Here is a 21,945-nt window from a genome sequence, read left to right on the forward strand (position 1 = left end):
TAATCGATAGATTATAAAAGGGTTTTAGGACGCATCACTGCACCACTAGATGCCAACTCCATCGATCAAGCTGGCTGAAACTTTCTCTCCCTCTTCTTCTCATGCTCCCTGTCACTCTCCTTTAACTCCTCCGGTGACTTTTTTATTTGAAGATTGTTTTTTTCAACGGCGCTTGGCCGGTTACCGCTGGTATTAAAAACATTTTTGACGAATGGTTAGGTGACGCGATAGTCTGTAGTGAAGGAGCGCGCTCCCACTCACGGGAGCCTGCTCGCGCTGCGCTCCGCAGCAAACAGCTGTTTGCTTTTCACCCAACAACGACAACCGACTCACGGAACGCTATGTTGTAGCGTTAATAAACGAAACAATTTAACAAAATTGCTAGTCAAAATAACAATACCACAGGACAATTTTTTTAAAGCAATATTTTTAGTGGCCCGAGCGGGCAAGTGGAAAGTACGTTATGCTGGCCCGGGGTGTCTAAATAGTGCTTCCGGGCCAGCGGGCCATTTAATGTCGAGCCCTGCCGGTTACCGGCCGGCCCACATCGTCCGACCAGCCCACTTCTGTACCGGCCCATCGGGATTCGTCCCGAAGGTCCCGATGGCCAGTCCGCCCCTGCCCGCACATATGATTATACAATCAGACGACATGCGTTAAAATACATTCTAAGTTATTATAACACATATAATGAGAGACGTTCTGCAGTAAGGAGGACGTTTCACCGACGACAGGTGGCTGTTACTTTTATGTATTGTCGGAGCATTTTTACTTTCATGTTAGCGTGTGTTAGCACACACGCTAACATGAATTAAGACTACAAGCTCACTTGGGGTTGAGGCTTTTTTTACACGTTGCTTGACTGCCTGCCCACATATCTGATCTAAACATAGTAACGTATATTGGGGAGGGAAAATAATTATTTAAAGTTATTTAATAATTGTAACATTTATCGTACTTTTTGATGGATGAATGATGCTCAAAGTGAGGGGGCAAAGACTACAACTGAGGGGGCAATGCCCCCTTTTTCCCCCTCGTGGCGCCGGGCCCGGTTCACACCAACCCAAACGAACCGCACCAAGTGGCTAAACGCACCAGGGTTCGATTCAGCCGGACTATACAAGGCTGGTGTGAATGTGACCAACAGTTATTAATGCATTAATGTGTTCATCAATTTATGTAAGACTTAAAGGTGGGGTAGGTCATTTTGGAGAAACCAGCTCGAGTGCGCTAGAATTTGAAAATACACAGCCGGAAAAAATCTGCCACTTCATTACAGAGCCCCTCCTCCAACACACACGAATGCGCACATGACCAATGAGGGCACGAGATAAGTTTGTGCACAGATGGAAGGCTGACAGGCAGGTAGGCCATCCAGTTACTTTAGCCGGGCCGGCTAAAATGATTGGTCGTGCTGTTTACAGTATACTACGGCTTCTACAGATTACATTTTGTTATGGATTTTTTGTCAAAGCACTTAAAGAGCAACTTGCAGGTTAGAGACACCAGTGAATAAATGTGTAGGAAAATGATGTATACACTAGATTTTCAAAAAAATATACATATACACTACAGTGACATCTGGCGTCGTTTTTGTAAGACATTTTTACTTCCGCATAAAAAAAGCCTCCCCACGTGACCTCCCGCGTGTGACGTAACTTGGGGGAGAGCGGCCGGTCTAACGTATGAATAAACATGGATCACAATGCTAGTTTTGACACAGAAGAGGTTGAAAATATATATTCAAATGCATATGATTATAATTATGAGCCTGCTAGGCGTCCAAGAGACCAGGAGCAGCCAAGGTTTAGAAGAAATAACGGCCATCGGAGAGAAATGGAGCTGTGGTGTGAGGAGAACCAGTGGAGAACAGGGCAGCTGTCTTGGTGAGTGACCGGCGTTAGCTACAGTTAATGTTAGCTAACGTCAGTCACAACATTGTAAAGTTACCAATCATATATCAGGCTATAACTAAAGTAGTATTGATAATATAGTAACGTTCAGGGACGTGCACAGACATTTGGAGGGGCTATTGCTCTAAACTGGAAAAAGGGCCTCCCCCTGAAAAAAACACAAGACCTTTTTGAAAATTGTAACTTGTTTTTAATGAAAAAGAAACCAAACGATTATTACTTCAACTAAATTGAACAGTAATTCACATCTCATAACAAAATAAGCTAAGGCGACTACTTGCATTCGGTGACTTGATTTGAAAAATTAAAACCAGGGGGAAAATATTTTTCGCGGCCCATATCTCATTAAAATATCTAATGTTAGTAACTATTAAAGACAAAATGGGGACAATTCTGTTCTAATGTAGTTTGACCATAGTAACTGCTGTGCAATCCAGACATAGGCTACTGATAAAATAGGGCCTCTAACTAATTACCTTAAATAAACTCACAAATTAATTAAACCAGTTCAATACGCATTATTCTTATTCTTATCATTCTTTATGAGCACAGTAACGGTATCTAATTTGTTATTTATTTAGGCTAGTATTCCATAACTTAGTAACAGAGATGGCCAAATTAAAGTGTTAGAGACATGGCAGAAATCCTACAATGAAGCGGGACAGTGAAGTATTCTCAAGAAAAGAGAGCGAGCGGCGTTGGGAGTTGGGAGTTTACAGATGAAAAGACACAGAAAGACAGATGCACAATAACAACAAGTAGGCCATATGTGGGTGTTTTTTTGTAAATAATGTGGAAATTGATGTGAGATATTGTACCGAAGAAGTGTGTTACATTTGAAATGGCAGAAAGTCTTGTTGCAATTTCCAGATATTAAAAGAGGTCCCTTTGAGTTTCTCTGGTAATTATCAATAGTAGCAGTTAAGTGAATACTGTTCAAACAATACCTGTGTTTGTGTTTTATAGTGATTTCTCTGTTTTATCCTTTCATAAATGTGAGGACTAAAATGGCGATAGACAAAGGGCTGTTAAGAGTAAACAGGGTTGTATTGCCCTGGGGGGGGAGGTGGAGATATGCAGGACAGGGTGCTTGGTGGGGGAAGAGTATATTCTGCTTAAGATCTATAGAATGTCATGTTTCAGGGAAGTCTACATATCTTGAATAGATTATGTGTGGGTTTATACATTCCTGTGTGATAATAGTTGAAGGAACAAAAAGTACATTTTTCCTCTACCATATAGAGAGGTTTTTTATAGATTCCTGAAACAATGTTCCCTTTTTCTTAAAAGTAGATTAGAGCAATAGTCTTTTTGTTTGACTTTTTACCTGTTTATCAAAAGAGTGTTTTAAGCTATTTGTGAAGAAGAAGATGCAGAATTAATGGTGATTTCTGTTTTGAGTGAAAAGATTATCCCAGAGTGTTTTTCTGGGTTAAACCATCGATAGGCTTTGCAAATTGGGAGGGACATTTTCCCTGATTTTAATGATGTGCATCCTGCAGGCCTTCTCAACACCTGTGGCTTTCAAAGCTGCCCGCGCTGATTCCCTGTGAGACAGCGTGTTGGTATCTCCCAAATGAAACTCCACCCCTTTCTGTTGGTTTTGGGACATGCAACTTGTTGCTTCGTCCTCTCTTCTCTCGCGGCCCGGACTGGGAGGTCGGGGCAGCCCGTGAACAAGGCCAGGAGTAGGCATACTCCTGACATTACTCATATGATATGGCTTTGTATGGTAATGTATTATATGGTATTGCATTATTACCTTTTATGATTAAAACTGATTTTTGTTTAACCCTCGTCCTGGTTGTTTTGAGTGCTTCTTCTTTTAAAGCAAGCTCATTAGGAACGGCGCGGAGAAAAGTAGTACCAACTCCTTCAATAACCGACGGTATCAAGAGGAAGTAAAGTCCCCTGGGTTGTCCCTTATACTCTAACTGCCATGAGACAACTCAAAATCAAGTTTCCAAAATCTGACACTGAGGTGGTCTTAACGCACCGGCAGATGACAGCGCTGACAAAGTGTGTTTCCCGCAGCGAGACGCTACAATACTAATTGTGGGCTTATCATGTTGATTCGGCCACAACAGAAAAAAGAAAAACAAACTCTCGCTTTCTCCAGAGGGGCAAGTCAGCCGAAAAGGCCAAACGTGCCATTTCCCGGGCAACATTAGCCTAACTAGAGAGCAATGGCGGTGTTGCAGTATAAGTTGAGTCATGACAACTGGCGACATTCTATTATTTTCGTCATAGGAGCGTGTACATTGAGGACCCATTGTTGACTTACCAGGAAATAAACATGTCGATCACCTCGTTTGTCGTTTACGTTCATCTTTTGCTATATCTGCCTTCCTAAGATCACTTTGATGCACATTCAGTACTCGTATGTGAGGTTGTGGGTGAGAGGTGGATATCGTATTCGTGACGCTTACAGGGAGGTATCGAACATTACAAAGTAGGTGTAGGAGCCAATTAACTGTGGGTATAAAGGTAGGAACTAGGGCTGCACGATATTGAAAAAAACTGACATCGCGATTTCCCCCCCCCCCTGCGGTATATATTGCCCCAAAGTCCCGGCGGACGTCCTTTAAACACTCAATTTATACTGCAACACTGGTTGTCCGGATTAACTGGTTCCCTCGTTAACTGGTTTCCCGATCAACTGGGGTCATTTTCGATCGCTTCTTCTGTCGTTTACAAACATATTTTGGTATATTTGGCTCGGTAGGAAGACTTTGATGCACATTCAGTACCAGTGTGTGAGGTTGTGGTTACGATGGAGATATCCGGACGCGAACAGCGGGGACTACAAAAAGAAAAACGAGTTGACTGGGGATGTCTGTTCAAAACATTGCGAGCTCCAATAAATCATTTAAACCAGCTATTGTTGCCAGACTTATGACTGAATATTGTTCTTAATGTGATACCAAGTCCATCTGAGACCTGTGTACACCTTCGGACAGCCTCCAAGTGAAGCACACGTTGTTTACTCACAGTTTGAAAGCAGCGTGGAGAAGTCTTCAGCTGTGGTAATCCGCTCGAATAAATCCTTAAAACCAGCTATTGTTAATAATAATAGATTTAATTTGTTAGCGCTTTTACAGGTGCTCAAAGACGCTTTACAGATATAGTGAAGATAAAATAAAATAAAGGAACAACAAATAAATATAAAGTTAAAGTTAAGTCAAATAATACAAAAACAATCACACATTAAAAGCCAGATTGAAGAGGTGAGTTTTTGTGAGTGTGTTGAAGGTGGTGAGGTCAGTGCAGTCTCTGATGGGTTGGGGGAGTGAGTTCCAGAGGGAGGGGGCAGCGACGGAGAAGGCTCTGTCCCCCCAGGTCCAGTGATTGATGCGGGTGGGGATGGATAGGAGGTTGGCTTCTGATAGCAGAGGCAGCGGGAAGGGGTGTGGTGGTGCAGCAGGTCTGTGAGGTAGGGGGGGGTGTGGTGGTGCAGCAGGTCTGTGAGGTAGGGGGTGGAGGTGTGGTGGTGCAGCAGGTCTGTGAGGTAGGGGGGGGGTGTGGTGTGCAGCGGGTCTGTGAGGTGGGGAAGGGGCGTGGTGGTGCAGCAGGTCTGTGAGGTAGGGGGGGGTGTGGTGGTGCAGCAGGTCTGTGAGGTAGGGGGTGGAGGTGTGGTGGTGCAGCAGGTCTGTGAGGTGGGGGGGGGGGTGTGGTGGTGCAGCGGGTCTGTGAGGTGGGGGGGGCCTGGTTGTTGAGGGCTTTGTGAGTAATCAGGAGGACTTTGAAGTTGATTATTTGACGGACGGGGAGCCAGTGGAGGTTCTGGAGGACGGGAGTGATGTGGTCTCGGGAGCGGGAGCGGGTGAGGAGGCGGGCAGCAGAGTTCTGGATATGTTGGAGTTTATTGAGGAGGTTGGATGGTATGCCGTAGAGGATGCTATCGCAGTAGTCGAGTCGTGATGTGATGAATGCATGAATCAGGTTTTCAGCAGCAGAGGAGGAGAGTGATGGGCGGAGACGGGCAATGTTTTTGAGGTGGAAAAAGGCGGTCCTGGTGATAAGGGTGTAAGATTGCTGTAAATGTTGCTGATTTTGGTTTGGAAAAACGAGAGGAAGGAGTTGCACTGTTCGGTGGAGAAGGACGAGGTGGCGTTGTCACAGGGTTTGAGAAGTTTGCTGATGGTGGAGAACAGACACTTGGGGTTGCTGGAGCCAGACTGAATGAGTTGTGAGTAGTAATTAGACCGGGCTGCTTTTTTTCCGTTACTGTACTGCTGGAGATAGTCTTTGCAGATTTGAAGATGGACTGTTAGTGTGGTTTTCTTGTGTTGGCGTTCAAGTTGACGTTTCCTTGATTTCATTTGGCGGAGTTCGGAGGTATACCAGGGGGCGGAGTGTATGAAAGAGAATTTTTTTGTTTTTGTGGGGGCCAGTTCATTGAGACAGAAGGAGAGGGTGCTGTTATAATAGTCCACAAGTTCAGATGGGTTTTCAGAAAGTGGGGGGGGGGGGGAGACAGACATCTTGCAGGTAATGGAGGCAGTGATTGCTGAAGGTGAGATGGATTTGAGATTTCTGTAGGTTATTGTGCGTTTTTGCTTTTGGGCGGGGATGGGGATGTTGATGTCCATGATGATGACCAGGTATGGGCATAGATATGTCTCATAATAATTTGTGTGAACATAAAAATAATTTGTGTGTAAATATGTGATATGTAAATGTAAAACACCATCCACAAATGTATTTAAAAGATTTGCAAACTCACAAATAAATGTGCAAATGTAAAACGGATCTGCAAATAAGCTAAATATTTTTTCACAAATAAAAAAAAGATCTGTGAATATCTCTTTAACATTTACAACTTTCGATCAGGCATTTGTGCATTGCTATCAGGATGTTAAGAGAATTCCATGGAATATAACAAAAAGTGTATCTCGAGCCGGTTTCTCAAACTTACCTACCCCACCATCCAGTAGCCAACTTTAGTAAATGTTCTAAGACCACATTTGCTTGAAGTAATGAATTAAAACTATTTTACTTAATGACATTTAGGTCTATCATATTTAACGAAAAAATTATATTTCACAGTGAGGTATTAGTAGGCCTAATAAGCGTACGTTTGGTTACTGTCTGACAAACATCACAACCTTACTAGTAACTTGTTTCGAATTATTTCATTGGATGATTCACGCAGAACACCACAGCACAGCAGTTCATGCGCACACATTGCCTTCCTCGCGGCAGTTGTTTTCCGCCTTTTGTACCTGAAAATCACTCGTTTTAAAACCATGATTCAACCAACGAAGTGGATATTTTTGCCATTTATGTGGCTCAGTTCACAGCCGGCTGGAGGTGGTAAATTCACTGTCGGTTGTATTTGTGAAATGAAGGTTAAATGCCTTGCATTTAACGTTTGTTACAACCATATAGACTGTAAATACAGATACCATATACGCAGACGTTATAGTCAATGGTTACAGCAGTTAGCTTTTTCTGGTTTAGCTTACTACATTCATAGCCTTATCTTTAACAATGTATATTAGAAGACAGAATGTAACTCCCTGACCTATTTTACAATAGGTGACTTCACTAATGTCCCATTGTTGTTACTGTTGTAGTAGAAACATGACATAGGCTATACTACATAAGTATTTGAAACAGTATACTTCAAGTATAAAATATAAAAGTACTCATTTGTAATACTGGCTACTTTACTATACAGTCTATTGTATTAACAGCAACTTTGTTGGTGTAATTATAACTAGGCATAGTACAATGCACTTATGGTTCAAATCAAGTTGCATAAATACTTGAGCTACGTTTTTATTATAATTACTGTGAAATGTATTATGTTTTCGTCATTATTACAACAAATACACACTTGCAACTGATAACACTGGCAATGATTTTTTATTTATTAGACTATTTAAAAAAAATCATGCTTCAAAAAAGTGGTGGCTCCACCCCGCGTCCAACGACCACTACAACACTGCTTATAGTTTACTCTGTGAAAATCACGTTTGTTTATCAAATCTTATAAGACTAACAAACTAAATAATGAATACGCTCTTAAATAAATGTAGTGCAGTAAAAAGCAAAGAACAAGTAGGCTACTTCCATTTTACTAAAGTAGCTTAAGTACATGTAGCACTTTGTTACTTTGATGCATTAAAGTGTTATCATCAAAACATGGTAAAGGTGCAGCTAGTTTTAATGACTTTGTATGCTGCAGGGCAGCTTGTGAATTTACTCCAGGTGTCTTGTGTATATTATATTTCACATCATTAATCAAAATCTGCAAAGTAAGTAAAGGTATTAAATAAATGTAGTGGAGTAAAAGTACATAATTTACCTCTGAATTGTAGTGGAGTAGAATTACACAATAGCATAAAATGGAATTACTCAAATACAAGTCCCTCAAAAAATGACCTAAGTACTTGAGTAAATCGACTTAGTTAATTTACACCACTGCTTATAAGTACCTATCAAAAATGATGTACTCCCGATTTTATATAAAAAATAGGCGGTTTATGGTTTCTATATTAGGAACTACAAGAACTATGAATGTCTGTAAATGTAGCGATACGTCATTTACCCGTGTAGCCTATACCAATGAAGTGTTTACGGACAGCCCATGAACGCACCAAGAGCAGAGTGCGACAGAAGAAGCAGGAAGCAGCAGCAGAGAGCGGGCAGTGAGCAGCAGTCTGCCTACGGGTCGTTTTACACTCGGATACAACTTGACTTTTAGAAACGAAGAGTGCCTAGTTCGACGCGAGCATGTATTTCCTCGCAGTATTTGTCCTTTTGGGAACAGGACTGACGGCAAACTGCGGTGAGTTAAGAGTTTTTTGAGACCTTTATGTAAGTCAGGTCGAAAGTGAAAGCAAAAAGAAACGAGGTTGTGACGTCGTTTGAAATTCGTTTTTGTGTTCATTTCTTTCGTTTAATTTGTTAAAATAGAAGTTTAGTGTCTTCATTGGTGATAATAAAAAATATTCTGTAGCTCTAGTACATAAATCTAACAAGAATTGTATTGAGTTTTTCATGATTGACAGCTGTTGTTTATTGAACCTGTGGGTATAACATGGCTTCGGTATCCTGTTAATCACGATAAGCCTTACGTTTCTGTGAATCAAATTCTTTAAACCTTAAAACATATAATAACGATTTTTTTTTCCCCCCCAATGTTTTTAAGTTGTTTTTAAAAGAGTAAACATTTTTAGGACGTCCCGAGTAAAACATGTAAACAGTTGGTTTAGTTAAGCAAGGGAACAAACCTAAACTAGGCCTATATGTTTACCTCACGTGACATCTTGATATCCCAATTATATCCATGAGAATGTTTGTACTCAAAAATCTATACGGATTGAAAGATTTAACCTAATGGGCATATTGTTGTAAACTAAATTATACATATGGTACAAGTAAAATAAGTATATTCAGGAAAAACAGCTGGTGTTGCAGCAGGTCTACCATTAGTATTAGTGAGATAAGAGGAATTATTATTCTCCTTTCTTAAATCATTGTAAATCTGTCGTATGATTGGATCTTTACGACTGATGTAATCTACAGTCATAATCAGAGACGGGTTGTTTATTGCTCTCTAGGGCCGTTGGTTTGATTTCTGAACACCACCCTTATGTTTGTCGTCACTGAGGTGAACAGACAGCATTGTTAAAATATCTCTTGACATGATGGGCGCAGCCTGATTTGGCTCATACAGAAGTTTGTCTGTGAAGGTTGGCATCTTTTCTGAGTTTGATTTCCTCGTTCTTTCTAGTAGAGCTTGAGGTCGGTTAAGATATTTGATACTTACGTTGTATCTAAGAAGAATATAACATAATGTATCTTTGGCATTTCTGTAATGCAATTCTTATTTAAAGACATTTATGGCAACACTGACCACTGTCAAAAGCTTTTTCTCAGTTTTTTTATGTGGTCGTTTGTTTCCCGGAAGTATCAAAGGAAACCATACAACTCAGTTCTATTTACTGCACTTGCCTTCACATTAAACAACACACATTTCACAATTTATAAAAAATAGTTGATACGTTTATGAACAGAATTGAATAATGGTGGAGGTCATTTTTCTCAAGCCAAAACACGTCAACCTCCTCATTTACAAGGAGTTGCTGTTTGTCTAACTACACTGTGTGCATAATTATAAGGAACATATCATATGAATTCTTATATGCTGAAATCCATTACGCATTCAAGTTTATACAACTTGGAGTGGAAAAATATGCATACAAAATACAAATGAGGATATGGTCAAAATACTCACTTGTAATTGGATGGATGAAGCCCATTCGAAACCTAAGAGTCACATCTACATATATCTGCATTGTCTAATACAGGGGTTCCCAAACGTTGCCATGCCAAGGACCCCATATAGCATTATCGTCTGGTGGGGACCCCCCTGTTGCAATTTTTTTTTAAATGATGAGTAGCCTACATTATGATGAAAAATATGACAAATTAATCATACAGCTTAATACATTTTCTTAATATATATTTGTATTAATAATCAGTTATTCTTCAAAAACATTTTTTATTTATCTTTTGTTTGTGATTCATTACATTGATTGTGTCTTCTGTCTAAACATTCTTAACACAATATTAAACAGTAATATCAACAGTAAACATATTTTAAAGCATTTTTAAAGTGATTTCTGTCTTTATAATATTATATAATTTTGAACAGTAACAATTAACAATTAACATATATTTTTAGCATTTTTGAAAGCTATTTATATATAATATTCAACAGTAATATTAACAATAAACATATGTATATTCATATATATAAACAACAATATTTGCTGCATCCGTGCTCTCATCCAGCTGCAGAGCGAAATATTCACGAGCTCTCACTTGCTCCAAAAGCTGAGCAGATACTCAGTTTCACTCTCAGTAGCGGCAGCTCGATTCTGATTGGCTTGAAGGGCGGTCGTGTGATTTGAAAACAAAAAAATAAAATATTAATAAATAAAAATTATTAAAAGATTGGCATAGATTGATAGATATGCAGTTATTAATAACATCTAAAAAAAAAAAATGTAACTTTAAAAAAAGAAAAAAATTCCCCTTTCCCTCAAACTTTGCGTCGGCCCCCACTTTGAAAAACACTGGTCTAATAAACATATGTCTGTCTTTCCCCCTGTGTGACCCTCAGCGATGCATTCCCTCACCTACATCTACACAGCCTTCTCCAAACCTGTGGAACTCCCGGGCCTCCATGAGTTCACCGCCATGGGGCTGCTGGACAACAAGATGATCGACTACTTTGACAGCGATAATCAGAACAAAGTTCCCAAACAGGACTTTATGAAGGAGAAGATGCCGGCAGAATACTGGGAGAAAGGCACGCAGTCCCGCCAGAGCAAGCAGCAGTGGTTCAAAGTCAACATCAACATCCTGATGAAACGAATGAGACAGAATGACACCGGTAAGATGCAGGAGCCAAAATGCTTATTTATAATAACATCTTCCATGCAAAGTGGGAGCTCGAAAAGTAACATCAACTTTCAGATTCCCCTTTCTATTGAAGGTACCATGGCACAAATGTACCATTTCCATCAAAGTGCACCTCCTTCCTAAACAGTGCTAGCTTTTTTAGCAATTGTTGCTTGGGCAATTAGCAAGTGAGACATTTGAAAAGAACATTTGTAGAATACAACCAATTACTTCTAGCCATTTAAACACATTTTTTTATTATCAAAGTGATTGCCAGTGTCTTGCTTGTCTCTTCCTGCTTTAAGTGAAGAGTTAGCAACAACAACATGCTAACTTAAGGTGGGTTGCCTATTTAAAGTGGACCAGTTGTTCTTATGTTAGTGACACGCTGCTTTGACTAGCAACTTGTCCTCCAACAACAGGAGGTGTATTTTAATTATAAAGAACATGTTTTTTTCAGAGCACAGTTGAGTTTTTAATTATTCCATTGTTAGTTGATATAGATCGCCATATGACATTGTCTCATATTGATAGCAGGAGCATGAATTGAATCCCATTAAAATAGTTTACTGGCAGACTGTTTGATCTTAGTAAATGCGTAAAAGTAAAGGAAATAGAGTTTTGTAGTAGACAGACTTATGTCTATATATTAAACCATATTCTTGTTATTAGGCTCTTGTCTCACTGTCCCGCCCCTCGCTCTCGTTACAGACGTCCACATTCTGCAGTGGATGCACGGCTGTAAGGGCGAAATGCAGCCTGACGGTACGCTTCAGTACCTCCATGGGACGGACATGTACAGCTACGACGGGACCGACTTCCTGTCCTTCGACGACAACGACTCCACCTGGGTGGCCCCAACCGCCGCGTCTCTGCAGACTAAGAGGAAGTGGGATGAAGTCAAGGTTCTGAAAGAATACACCAAAGGCTACCTGGAGACTGAGTGCATGGACTGGTTGAGCAAGTTTGTGGAGTTTGGAAAACAAATTGATGCCAGTATGTATGACCTCAAATTATTTTAATTTTTGTTCTAGATATTAGAAATAACTTTTGTAACGTACGGATCTCTATGCAAATTGTTAAACTGACTAGCCTTAAAAACAATGGGGTTTCCACAAATTCAGCTGAGGGTTGACTAATCCCGGAATAATACATATGCCTACTTTAAGCAACATTTGGCTGGCACTACACTATCATCAAATTGCCATCATTATAGATGAAAGCAAACCATCTATATTATAAACCTCTATTTAGGTCAAAACATTCGCCATCATTTGACTAGCGCTAAAAAACTATTCTGAAGTTTTAGCATCACATCAATAAATTAAGAATACTAGCATTTTGTAAGACAAACATTTTTACCAGATCCCATTTTCCAACCTAGAACTAAATACAATAGGCCTGCTATTGGAAAACTGTTTGGGAAAATACCTTAAATAATTATTTGGACTGGTTACAAATGAAAAGCCTGCAAATATGATCTGATGTTATGGTTTCTTTTTCCAGTTCCTCCAAAGATGCACGTGTTTTCAAAGAAGGCCAATTCAGAGAAGAACATCATCCTGTCGTGCATGGCCACCGGTTTCTACCCGAAAGACATCTCGCTGCAGATCAAACGGAACGGCCGTGTTCTAACCAAAGAGGACGGAGTGTCTTCAACAGGCACTCGACCAAACGGAGACGAGACCTACCAGAGAACAGACAGAGTGGAGATTCTGAGGACTGACGTGTCCACCTACACCTGTGAAGTGAAGCATGTTGCGTCAGGAATGCATGTTGAGAAGGAATGGGGTAGGAACGTTTTTCTTGCCTTTTTTTTTTAGCATTTCTTGCTGTTTACATGTTGATTGCAGAAGGTGGCAAGGGACACGGGATTGAAATTAGTGAGGCTATTCTCAACTAAAAAGACTAATAACTGTTGACTAATTGATTTGACGGATCTGATTATCTCGAGGAAGATCAAATGTAAAAGCACCACATCTTGTTTTTAATAGAGATGTGCTAAGAAGTTTCTTAGCTTAAAGTCATTCAGCAAGACAAAGCGTACAAAAATGATTCATTCTTAATCGACTACGACCGGAATAACCTTTGAGTCAAATGAGTGAGGGAGACATAGAAACACCTTACAAGCGAACGTTACTAACCACACCCGAATTGCCTTTATATAAGGAAGAGGAATGATTTTGAAAATGTAAAACTAGTGTATTCTTTTATTTTTTAGATCATACACTTCCTAGCGGTTCAGGATCCATCATCGGCGCAGGGGTAGGGGTGCTGCTGGTGCTGCTGCTCCTGGCCGTGTTGGCGGTGCTCCTGGTTCTCTACAAAAAAGGAAAGCTCGGTAAGTGCAATATCTAACAACTGTCTTCCTTCAACAACAAGATGCCTTTGGATGGAGTATTTATTTATGTAATTCAAGTGAGTGTTTATTGAACAAAAACTTAATTCTAATATTTAGGTTGAATCTTTCTAGCATATCACATGTGCTGTTTTGAGGGCATTGCGCAATGAGTGTTCTCATCAGTGTTCTCATCAGTGTCCAATGCTGGACGATTCTCACTCAACGATTGCCATCTTAGCTGCATCACGGAAGTCATGCAACGACCCAGGATTATGGTTTCTTTAGTAAACAGGGCCTCGTGTTACGGCAAACAATCGTCTGGAGCTATCGTTGCTAGCTATCGTTGTTAGTACGACATGCAGTGTACTGAGGGCAGTTCCTAGACTTAGACAAAGCATTGGTTTTACAGTCTTGTCAGCCATGAGCAAAGATGTGTTGTGTGAGATCGTTATAAAGTGCAAAGGTCTGTTATTATTAGGATGTTCTTCAAAAGGGGATCAGAGGTCACATGGAATAGCAGTCCTGTCAATCATTATCTGGATGAACTGTAAACCTTAATCCACTGCACAGTCAGTTGACCCTCCTCTCATCAGATGTGAAGTTTCTCCGTTTTAAATATCCGTCGTTCTGCTTCATATCAATCTTTATTTGCACGATCCTGTGATAATGAAACTTAATATTTCATGCAAGAAAAAGAAAGACATTCTCCGAAAATGCTGCTTTCAGCCTCAAAAATGTACATTTCCTGCTTTTCTTATGCCTGTGAGACACTGAGATGGTCATTGTTACTTTTTTCTGACATTTTACTGACCCAACGATGAACTGAACAAATTATCAAAAGATTCATTAATTTAAAAAAAAAATGTTTTTAGTTGTAGCCCTTATTTATATTTGATCAATCAATTAATAAATTAAGTTTATTTATATGGCCCAGCATCACACATGTGTCTCAGTGATGTTGACTTTATCCATAATCATTACTATGTGTTAACATTGTCTTGAGTGTGCACAAGTGGAAATAAGAGCAAAGGTAACTCATTTATTTTCTGTTTGAATAAAAACATTCAGGTCGCAGCAGATTTTAAAATATCTTCTCTTTGCAGGAGGAAGCAGCAACAGCAGCAACAGCAGCAACAGCACCAGTGATGGCTCAGGTCAGTGTCTCTGTCCACTCATTCAAATCTGGTTGTGTGTGTCTTCATGTGTGTGTTTTAACTTTGTCTTTGTTAACAGGCGAGGCACTTAAGACTGTTACTATCAAAGGTAAGTGCTTATGGATTTTATACGATTGTACTAAAACGTTAAAGATAATTCTATAAATGATATTATTGGCTGGATGAGAAGAGAACCCTCTGGTCACTTTGCAAATACAGTTAAAAGGTTTATTATAGAGTAGCATAATATGTAGTTAAGAATAATATTTATGTTTTTGGTGTTGATAGGCCTGAAAACAGTCATTTTCAACCTGGTTTAATATTAAGCTAAATACTGGACCGGTGTATCGAATTTTGAGTTTTCCTTAAACCCCGCTTTCGTCTGAGTCAAATGAATGGAGAGGGGAAATAACAGCTTTTTAGGGAATATAGTCCCTAATGATTTAAATAGGCCCAGTGAAAGGGCAGTTGTAGTTATTATTAAGGCAATAAGTTAGACATAGCTCGGTGAGTCATAACAACTGTGACATTGCAATCAGTGTGATGCCATCAGCACAGGTTGATGATTTGTAGATTGCCAGAACATGTCATAATGCTAAATGCGGGTTCATTATAAGCTTCCACCCAGGCGAGACAACCAGAACTCAACTGGACTCTAAGTTTGACCTCACATTCTGTCACATTTTGTTCATTGAATAAATAGATCGCAGTCCAGACAGCACAGTGAGGATATGATGAGTTGGGGGAAATGTTGTAGTGGCCAAACGATGGTACTACAACGTTTCTGTGAGTCTGTGACGTCATTTCGGGCAAAGAAAACTTTGTTGTAAATACATTTCCTTGGACAACACTTTTATAGCCGTTAGTTCCTCAATGGATGCAGGCGATCCAGGGAAGACCCCGGTATATTCTGCTCTCGAGAGTCAGACCCTGCCTCGAACGCTCCACCCATTCTGCATATAAAGATCTTCTTTTTTCCACAGGCTCAGACGAATCTGTCAACAGCGCTGGCACTAAGGACTCTGGCGTCCGTAAGTATCTTCATCCAATGATTTAAAGCTGCATTGAGCTTCTATGTCATACAAATGTAAAAAAAAAAGACACAATCAGAGATGTTCACAAGTCTTTTTTTGCAAGTCCAATTCAAGTCTCAAGTCTTTGTGGGGTGAGACTTGATCAAGTCTCAAGTCTTTGGTCACGAGTCCAAGTCAAGTCTCAAGTCTTTGTGGGGTGAGACTTGATCAAGTCTCAAGTCTTTGGTCACGAGTCCAAGTCAAGTCTCTAAAAAAATAAAAGTCTCATGTCTGTTCTGGTTGTAATAAGCCTTCTATCGTCTGCTGCTATCCAGTCTGTTAAGAATACTGCACAGCTATATCTAAGAAATTCAAAGCATTTACTGTGTTATTATCACTCCTATATCTATTAGCATACAGTATCAGTACTGATTAGTTGTTTGTTATATCATCACTTTAAACAGGCTATTGCAATGCAATATGATTAACGTTACCGACCTTTTTTATGTCATGTCGAGAGTTGGATGTCAACGCTACTCAACTCAAACAAGTGTGACAAGCAATTCACTAATCTTTTCAAATATTCAGTTACAAAGCTAGCAGCAAGCTAAGTTAACATTACATAGCTGATGCTGAGCTAAACATGTTTGCTAACCGTCCATGCGTTAATGTGACTGACCTCTCCGGGTGAGTTTTCAAGTGCCTGATGAAATTCGACGTTGTTGCGCCAGCATCCTTGATTTTGATATTGCCGACTTTGCAGTGTGCGCTCCTTTTGTTGGTGCCGCCGGCGTTTTGTTAGAAGTTTTTGTAGTTGAACCTAATTACAAGCGGTACAGCCGCAGGTGTGCTGCCGGTCGCCATGGTGTTACTACGAGGTAGTAACAGAGGCGCGCACGTCTGCATAATGAGCCCGGCTAAAATAACTGGATGGCCTACCTGCCTGTCAGCCTTCCATCTGGGCACAAACTTATCTCGTGCCCTCATTGGTCATGTGCGCGTGCGTGTGTGTTGGAGGAGGGGCTCTGTAAGGAAGTAGCAGCCTCTAGCAGATTATCTCCGGTTGTGTATTTTCAAATTCTAGCAATCTCGAGCCGGTTTCTCTCAAATGTACCTACCCCACCTTTAATACGCCAAAAATAGAAAACACAATGATTGTTCACGAGTCCCAACACACGAGTCCAAGTCGAGTCTGAAGTCTTTTGGTCACGAGTCCAAGTCAAGTCTGAAGTCTCTGTGTGTGCGACTTAAGTGCGACTCGAGTCCCCATCTCTGACACAATGTAAATTGTGTGTGTGTGTGTGTGTGTGTGTGTGTGTGTGTGTGTGTGTAGGCGACCATGATGTTGAGGCATCTGAAGCTCTTATGAAGGGTAAGTTTGTTTTCGTTTTCTTAAAAGATGTGAAAAGACGTGGTGTTTGCATTAAACTACATTACATTCAGATATATAGTTAGATTGTTGTGTGAGGTAGGGCGATTGTATATAGATGTGTTAAATCAAGCAGGGGATGACCACATAAGGTGCTGAAGTATCAAGATAATCAAGTGATTCTTTTTAACAGGGAAAGGGGGATCCTACACTTACTCACAGCTCCTGATTTGTAAACAAGGGCGGTTACATAGTAAACATTTTCAACCTGGTTTAATATTAAGCTAAATACTGGACCGGTGTATCAAATTTTGAGTTTGCCTTAGACCCCGCCTCCGAGCTCTCGTCTGAGTCAAACGAATGGAGAGGGAAAATAACAGCTTTTAGTGCATTTTTTTTAATGCTAAATGCGGGTTCATTATAAGCTTCCACCCAGACGAGACAACCAGAACTCGACTGGACTCTACGTTTGACCTCATATTCTGTCACATTTTGTTCATTGAATAAATAGATCGCAGTCCAGACAGCACAGTGAGGATATGATGAGTTGGGGGAAATGTTGTAGTGGCCAAACGATGGTACTACAACGTTTCTGTGAGTCTGTGACGTCATTTCGGGAAAAAAAAACTTTGTTGTAAATACATTTCCTTGGACAACACTTTTATAGCCGTTAGTTCCTCAATGGATGCAGGCGATCCAGGGAAGACCCCGGTATATTCTGCTCTCGAGAGTCAGACCCTGCCTCGAACGCTCCACCCATTCTGCATATAAAGATCTTCTTTTCTCCACAGGCTCAGACGAATCTGTCAACAGCGCTGGCACTAAGGACTCTGGCGTCCGTAAGTATCTTCATCCAATGATTTAAAGCTGCCTTGAGCTTCTATGTTTGTAGTTGCTTTAGTCGTTTTAAATATGACTTCTGTTCATCCCTGCAGCTGGTGGCACCCCCAGCCCCCAATCCAGCCCCACATCCAGCCTACAAGGAGGGAAATATCTCAGATGAATAATGATCAAATATTGTTGTTCAACTCTATCGGCTCTTATTAGCACTCGGAAGAAAACCACTTTGACAACAATTCAAATAAGATGATAAATAACTTAAGGCTGTTTTAAATTCTCCAGGACTATAAAGATGTTTTAAATTCAGTATATATATTATGTGTACTCCAAAGCTGCAACTGGTAAATACACTGAATTAACTGAGGCAAACCAAAGTTGAGTGTTTTAGCCTGGATTAAAGAAGTATATAATGCTTTTACCCTGGATAGATATTAGTACACAGTGTTTTTGTTGGTGATTTGCAGGAAATATTTAGAGCCAAAAGTTCTCATGTACTGCTTTTATGCTTTTAATACTCTGCTGAGAAAAACATATTATGGTTTTATTGAGTGTGCACATTTTAGAAAAATGTTCATGAAAGCGGAGCTTCTAAAGCGGCAAGATGCTTTTCATTGCACTTTGACACAGATTATTTGGTAATTAACATGTAACCAGTTCACAAAAGATTTGTAATCTTGGTGGGATTTGTACATACAATAATTATTAATGAAGTATAATCAGGCAAATGTTATTTTATCTTTACATTTTAATGTGTTTACTCTTTCGGTCGTATTCAGGGTTATGCTAAACTGTAATACATTTGCATTCACATTTATTGTCTGCAGAAAATCTAACTCCAGACAATGAAATTGTTTAATTAGTGTTTTTAGGAAATTGAAATATTTGTACTTAATGAATATGACTTTCCATATTGAAATCTCCATTATGCCTTTGTGTATTTAAAAGGTTTGTACCCTTAAAGACCCCATTGATTGTTAAGACATTAGTGACACTTATTAAATATTTGAAGCTTCTGTCTAAAAAGTTAAATTATGTATACAACACAATGATCGATCAATCAATCAATCAATGTTTATTTATATAGCCCAATATCACAAATGTTACATTTGTCTCAGTGGTCTTCAGTGTGTACATAATATCAGTATGACAATACGACACCCTCTGTCCTTAGACCCTCTGTCCTTAGACCCTCACATCGTACAAGGAAAAACTTACGAAGAAAACCCACAGTTTAAAGGGAAAATGGGAGAAACCTCGGGGAGAGCAACAGAGGAGGGATCCCTCTCCCAGGACGGACAGACGTGCAATAGATGCCGTGTGTATGAAACGTTCTTTCTGCTGTCTCCTGATGCGTTTTTACTCTGAAGATGTTTTAATTAGTGCTTTTTTTAAATGTTTAAGCTACAAATACATGTCCTTCACATTGTGTACAATTGAAATAAATCCTGTAACCACCTTTGTTGAATTGGAGTGTTTATTTAGCTGTACTACAGTGAATATATATATTAAAATAAAGCAAGTAAAACAGTGACCTACAAACATGTTTCCAGGTCTAACAGCCTTCATGGTATCAACCAACTGCTGATGTTAGAGCAGCAGACCCTAAAGCAGTGGTTCCCAAAGTGGGGGGTGCAGAGGCATGACGGGGGTGGCGCGAGAGACCAGGAGGAAAAATGGTTATTTAAAAAAGAAAGAAAAAAAATCATCATTTGAAAAAGTATTGATTCGAAAATAATATGATGCAGTACTATTACGTCTGGGCCTCTGTGTTTCATTAAAGCTCGGCTCTGTGTGTGTGGAACGAGCCATTTTGTGTGCGCGAGAGAGAGAGCGCACCGGTACCGGAGATCGTAGTTGTTAGCTTCTGGTGCTAGCGAGCTACGCTAACAGATATAAGGAGCTTTTTCAACAACAAAGTGGAGGAGAGTCCTCTCCTGTCAGACTGAGAGGCTCAGTAAGCTAAAGGACTCTTTGAGTGTTTAGATAGTTCAATTTAGTCTTCAGTGGGTCTCAAACGTTTTGGTCACCATTAATGTAAACAATTATTTCCGAGGCACACGTTTATATGATCATTAAGAGAATAAATGAAAAACAGGTATGAAATACTATATGACAGTAAAACAAAAATAAAGTTTAAAAGGGGAATGATTTGTAAAATATCCATAAAGAAAAAGTAAATCTGTCTACAGTTCTGTTTCATCTGGGTGTTGAGAGATTTATCCATAGATCTCTCATGTTGCTCTCAAAGTGCACCAGATTGATGCTTTTCACTTCAATATTTAAAAATAAATCTTCCCGGGGGAATTTGCCCCCGGACCCCCCTATGTGAGGTCCACACACCACCTATGAAAATAGCACTTTACCCCTGCTTACACCTATATGCCTCGAGCCTTCATTGTAACAGTCTCCCTGTGTATATGTGTGGGGAGGGTTGCAGTAGAAAGTTCCACTGTAGCGCCCGGTACATTAATGGGAAACCCTAAATGTTTGAGCACCCTCTATGAAACGTGAAGCTACCCCACAGCACCCCCAAAATAAATCTCTGGCGCCGCCACTGAGCCTGACTATTTGTGTTGGGGGGGCCCGATTTTCTTTTTCTCCAAAGTGGGGGGCCTGACAGAAAAAGTTTGAGAACTACTGCCTTAAAGTATCTATTCTGCCTTTTTTCATTTGTTTCTGAAAAAAATGATCAGAATGTTTCCAAATTTGGACTGGAGGCTCACCGATGGATGTTCACAGGCAAGAGACTTTATATATTAACTAGGGCTGTCAAGTTAACGCGTTAAATAAAAAAAAATTAACGCCACTAATTATTTTAACGCGATTAACGCATGTGTATTTTTTTTTCTCGGCCGCCCCGTAGTTTCAGAGCGCATCGAGTTTAAAATACCATCTACAAACTGATGCTGCCGACAGCCCCGCTCCTGCCGCCTGCTTGTGGCAGACCACATTTCCACGCTCACCAGCAGGCACCGACTGGCCATCGGGAGGACCGGGAGGGTGTGTGTATGTGTGGCCCGAGCGAGCGAGGGAGAGACCTTACGTGCATTGTTGTTGTTAGCATCGGGTGCTAGCTAGCTGCGCTAACGGATATAAGGAGCTGTTTAAATGAAAACAGAGGAGCGCTCTATCCACACAACTGCGCCGAGCACTTGACTTTATGCAGGAAGCCAGACAGACAGCGGGACATTGTACGAAAAGTCAGCACACTCAGGACAGTGCAACATGATTGCAGCGTCCAGGCAGCTCCCGTTCGAGCATATGCCTTGAGTTGCACATAGCTCCAACAATCCAACACACACACACACACACACACACACACACACACACACACACACACACACACACACACACACACACACACACACACACCCCATTTGTATTGAATGAGAGAGGTTCCAGGTTGTTGTGTTTAATATTCATGAGAATATTTGTCATTGTTCAAATGATAATAAACATTAGCATAAAGCATATTTGTCCACTCATATGTTGATAAGAGTATTACAAACTTGAAAAATATTCCTCTAAGGTACTTTTAGAACAGATCAAAAATGTGCGATTAATCGCGATTAACTATGGACAATCATGCGATTAATCGCGATTAAATATTTTAATCGCGATTAATCGCGATTAAATATTTTAATCGCGATTAAATATTTTAATCGACTGACAGCCCTAATATTAACATATCATTTAGCTGACGCTTTTATCCAAAGCGACTTACAATTGGTGCAAGAACGTCGGGTTACGTAGTGTAACCCTTGTTATATTAGCACAGGCGGAGCCCTCTACTGGACTCTATGGGTACTCTCTTACCCCGCAAGCATTCTCCCACTGAGACTTCTATAGACGTAGCCGGCCCTGGGCGGGCCTACCTGAATGCGCGCACATCACA

The 21,945-nt window shown here is 40.3% G+C and overlaps 1 protein-coding gene across 3 annotated transcripts; it reads left to right on the forward strand.

The window, feature by feature from the left end:
* Positions 1–8,510: 8,510 nt before the first annotated feature.
* LOC117454944 (H-2 class I histocompatibility antigen, Q10 alpha chain-like) lies at positions 8,511–19,506 on the forward strand. Of its 3 annotated transcripts, XM_034094241.2 has the most exons (11): positions 8,512–8,709; positions 11,053–11,325; positions 12,045–12,329; positions 12,840–13,124; positions 13,555–13,674; positions 14,778–14,828; positions 14,908–14,937; positions 15,812–15,859; positions 17,175–17,213; positions 18,002–18,049; positions 18,146–19,506. In XM_034094241.2, exons 1-11 carry the CDS (start codon positions 8,655–8,657, stop codon positions 18,211–18,213), a joined length of 1,302 nt encoding a protein of 433 aa, XP_033950132.1. In that variant the 5' UTR covers positions 8,512–8,654; the 3' UTR covers positions 18,214–19,506. The 3 variants fall into 3 exon arrangements, with proteins under 3 accessions (XP_033950133.1, XP_071060882.1, XP_033950132.1); XM_034094242.2 differs by lacking the exon at positions 14,908–14,937 and having other exon boundaries at positions 8,511–8,709; XM_071204781.1 differs by lacking the exons at positions 15,812–15,859; positions 17,175–17,213 and having other exon boundaries at positions 8,511–8,709.
* The last annotated feature ends 2,439 nt before the right edge of the window (positions 19,507–21,945 follow it).

The sequence above is a fragment of the Pseudochaenichthys georgianus genome, chromosome 11 (genome assembly GCF_902827115.2).
Source record: "Pseudochaenichthys georgianus chromosome 11, fPseGeo1.2, whole genome shotgun sequence".
NCBI classification, from domain to species: domain Eukaryota; kingdom Metazoa; phylum Chordata; class Actinopteri; order Perciformes; family Channichthyidae; genus Pseudochaenichthys; species Pseudochaenichthys georgianus.

What these genes read in the sequence shown, in the direction of transcription:
- LOC117454944 (XM_034094241.2), top strand. Translation starts at nt 8,655, where the DNA reads ATGTATTTCCTCGCAGTATTTGTCCTTTTGGGAACAGGACTGACGGCA. An exon ending in CAGCACCAGTGATGGCTCAG is followed by an intron (nt 14,829 to 14,907) that starts GTCAGTGTCTCT and finishes CTTTGTTAACAG; the next exon opens with GCGAGGCACTTAAGACTGTT. An exon ending in CACTAAGGACTCTGGCGTCC is followed by an intron (nt 18,050 to 18,145) that starts GTAAGTATCTTC and finishes TCATCCCTGCAG; the next exon opens with CTGGTGGCACCCCCAGCCCC.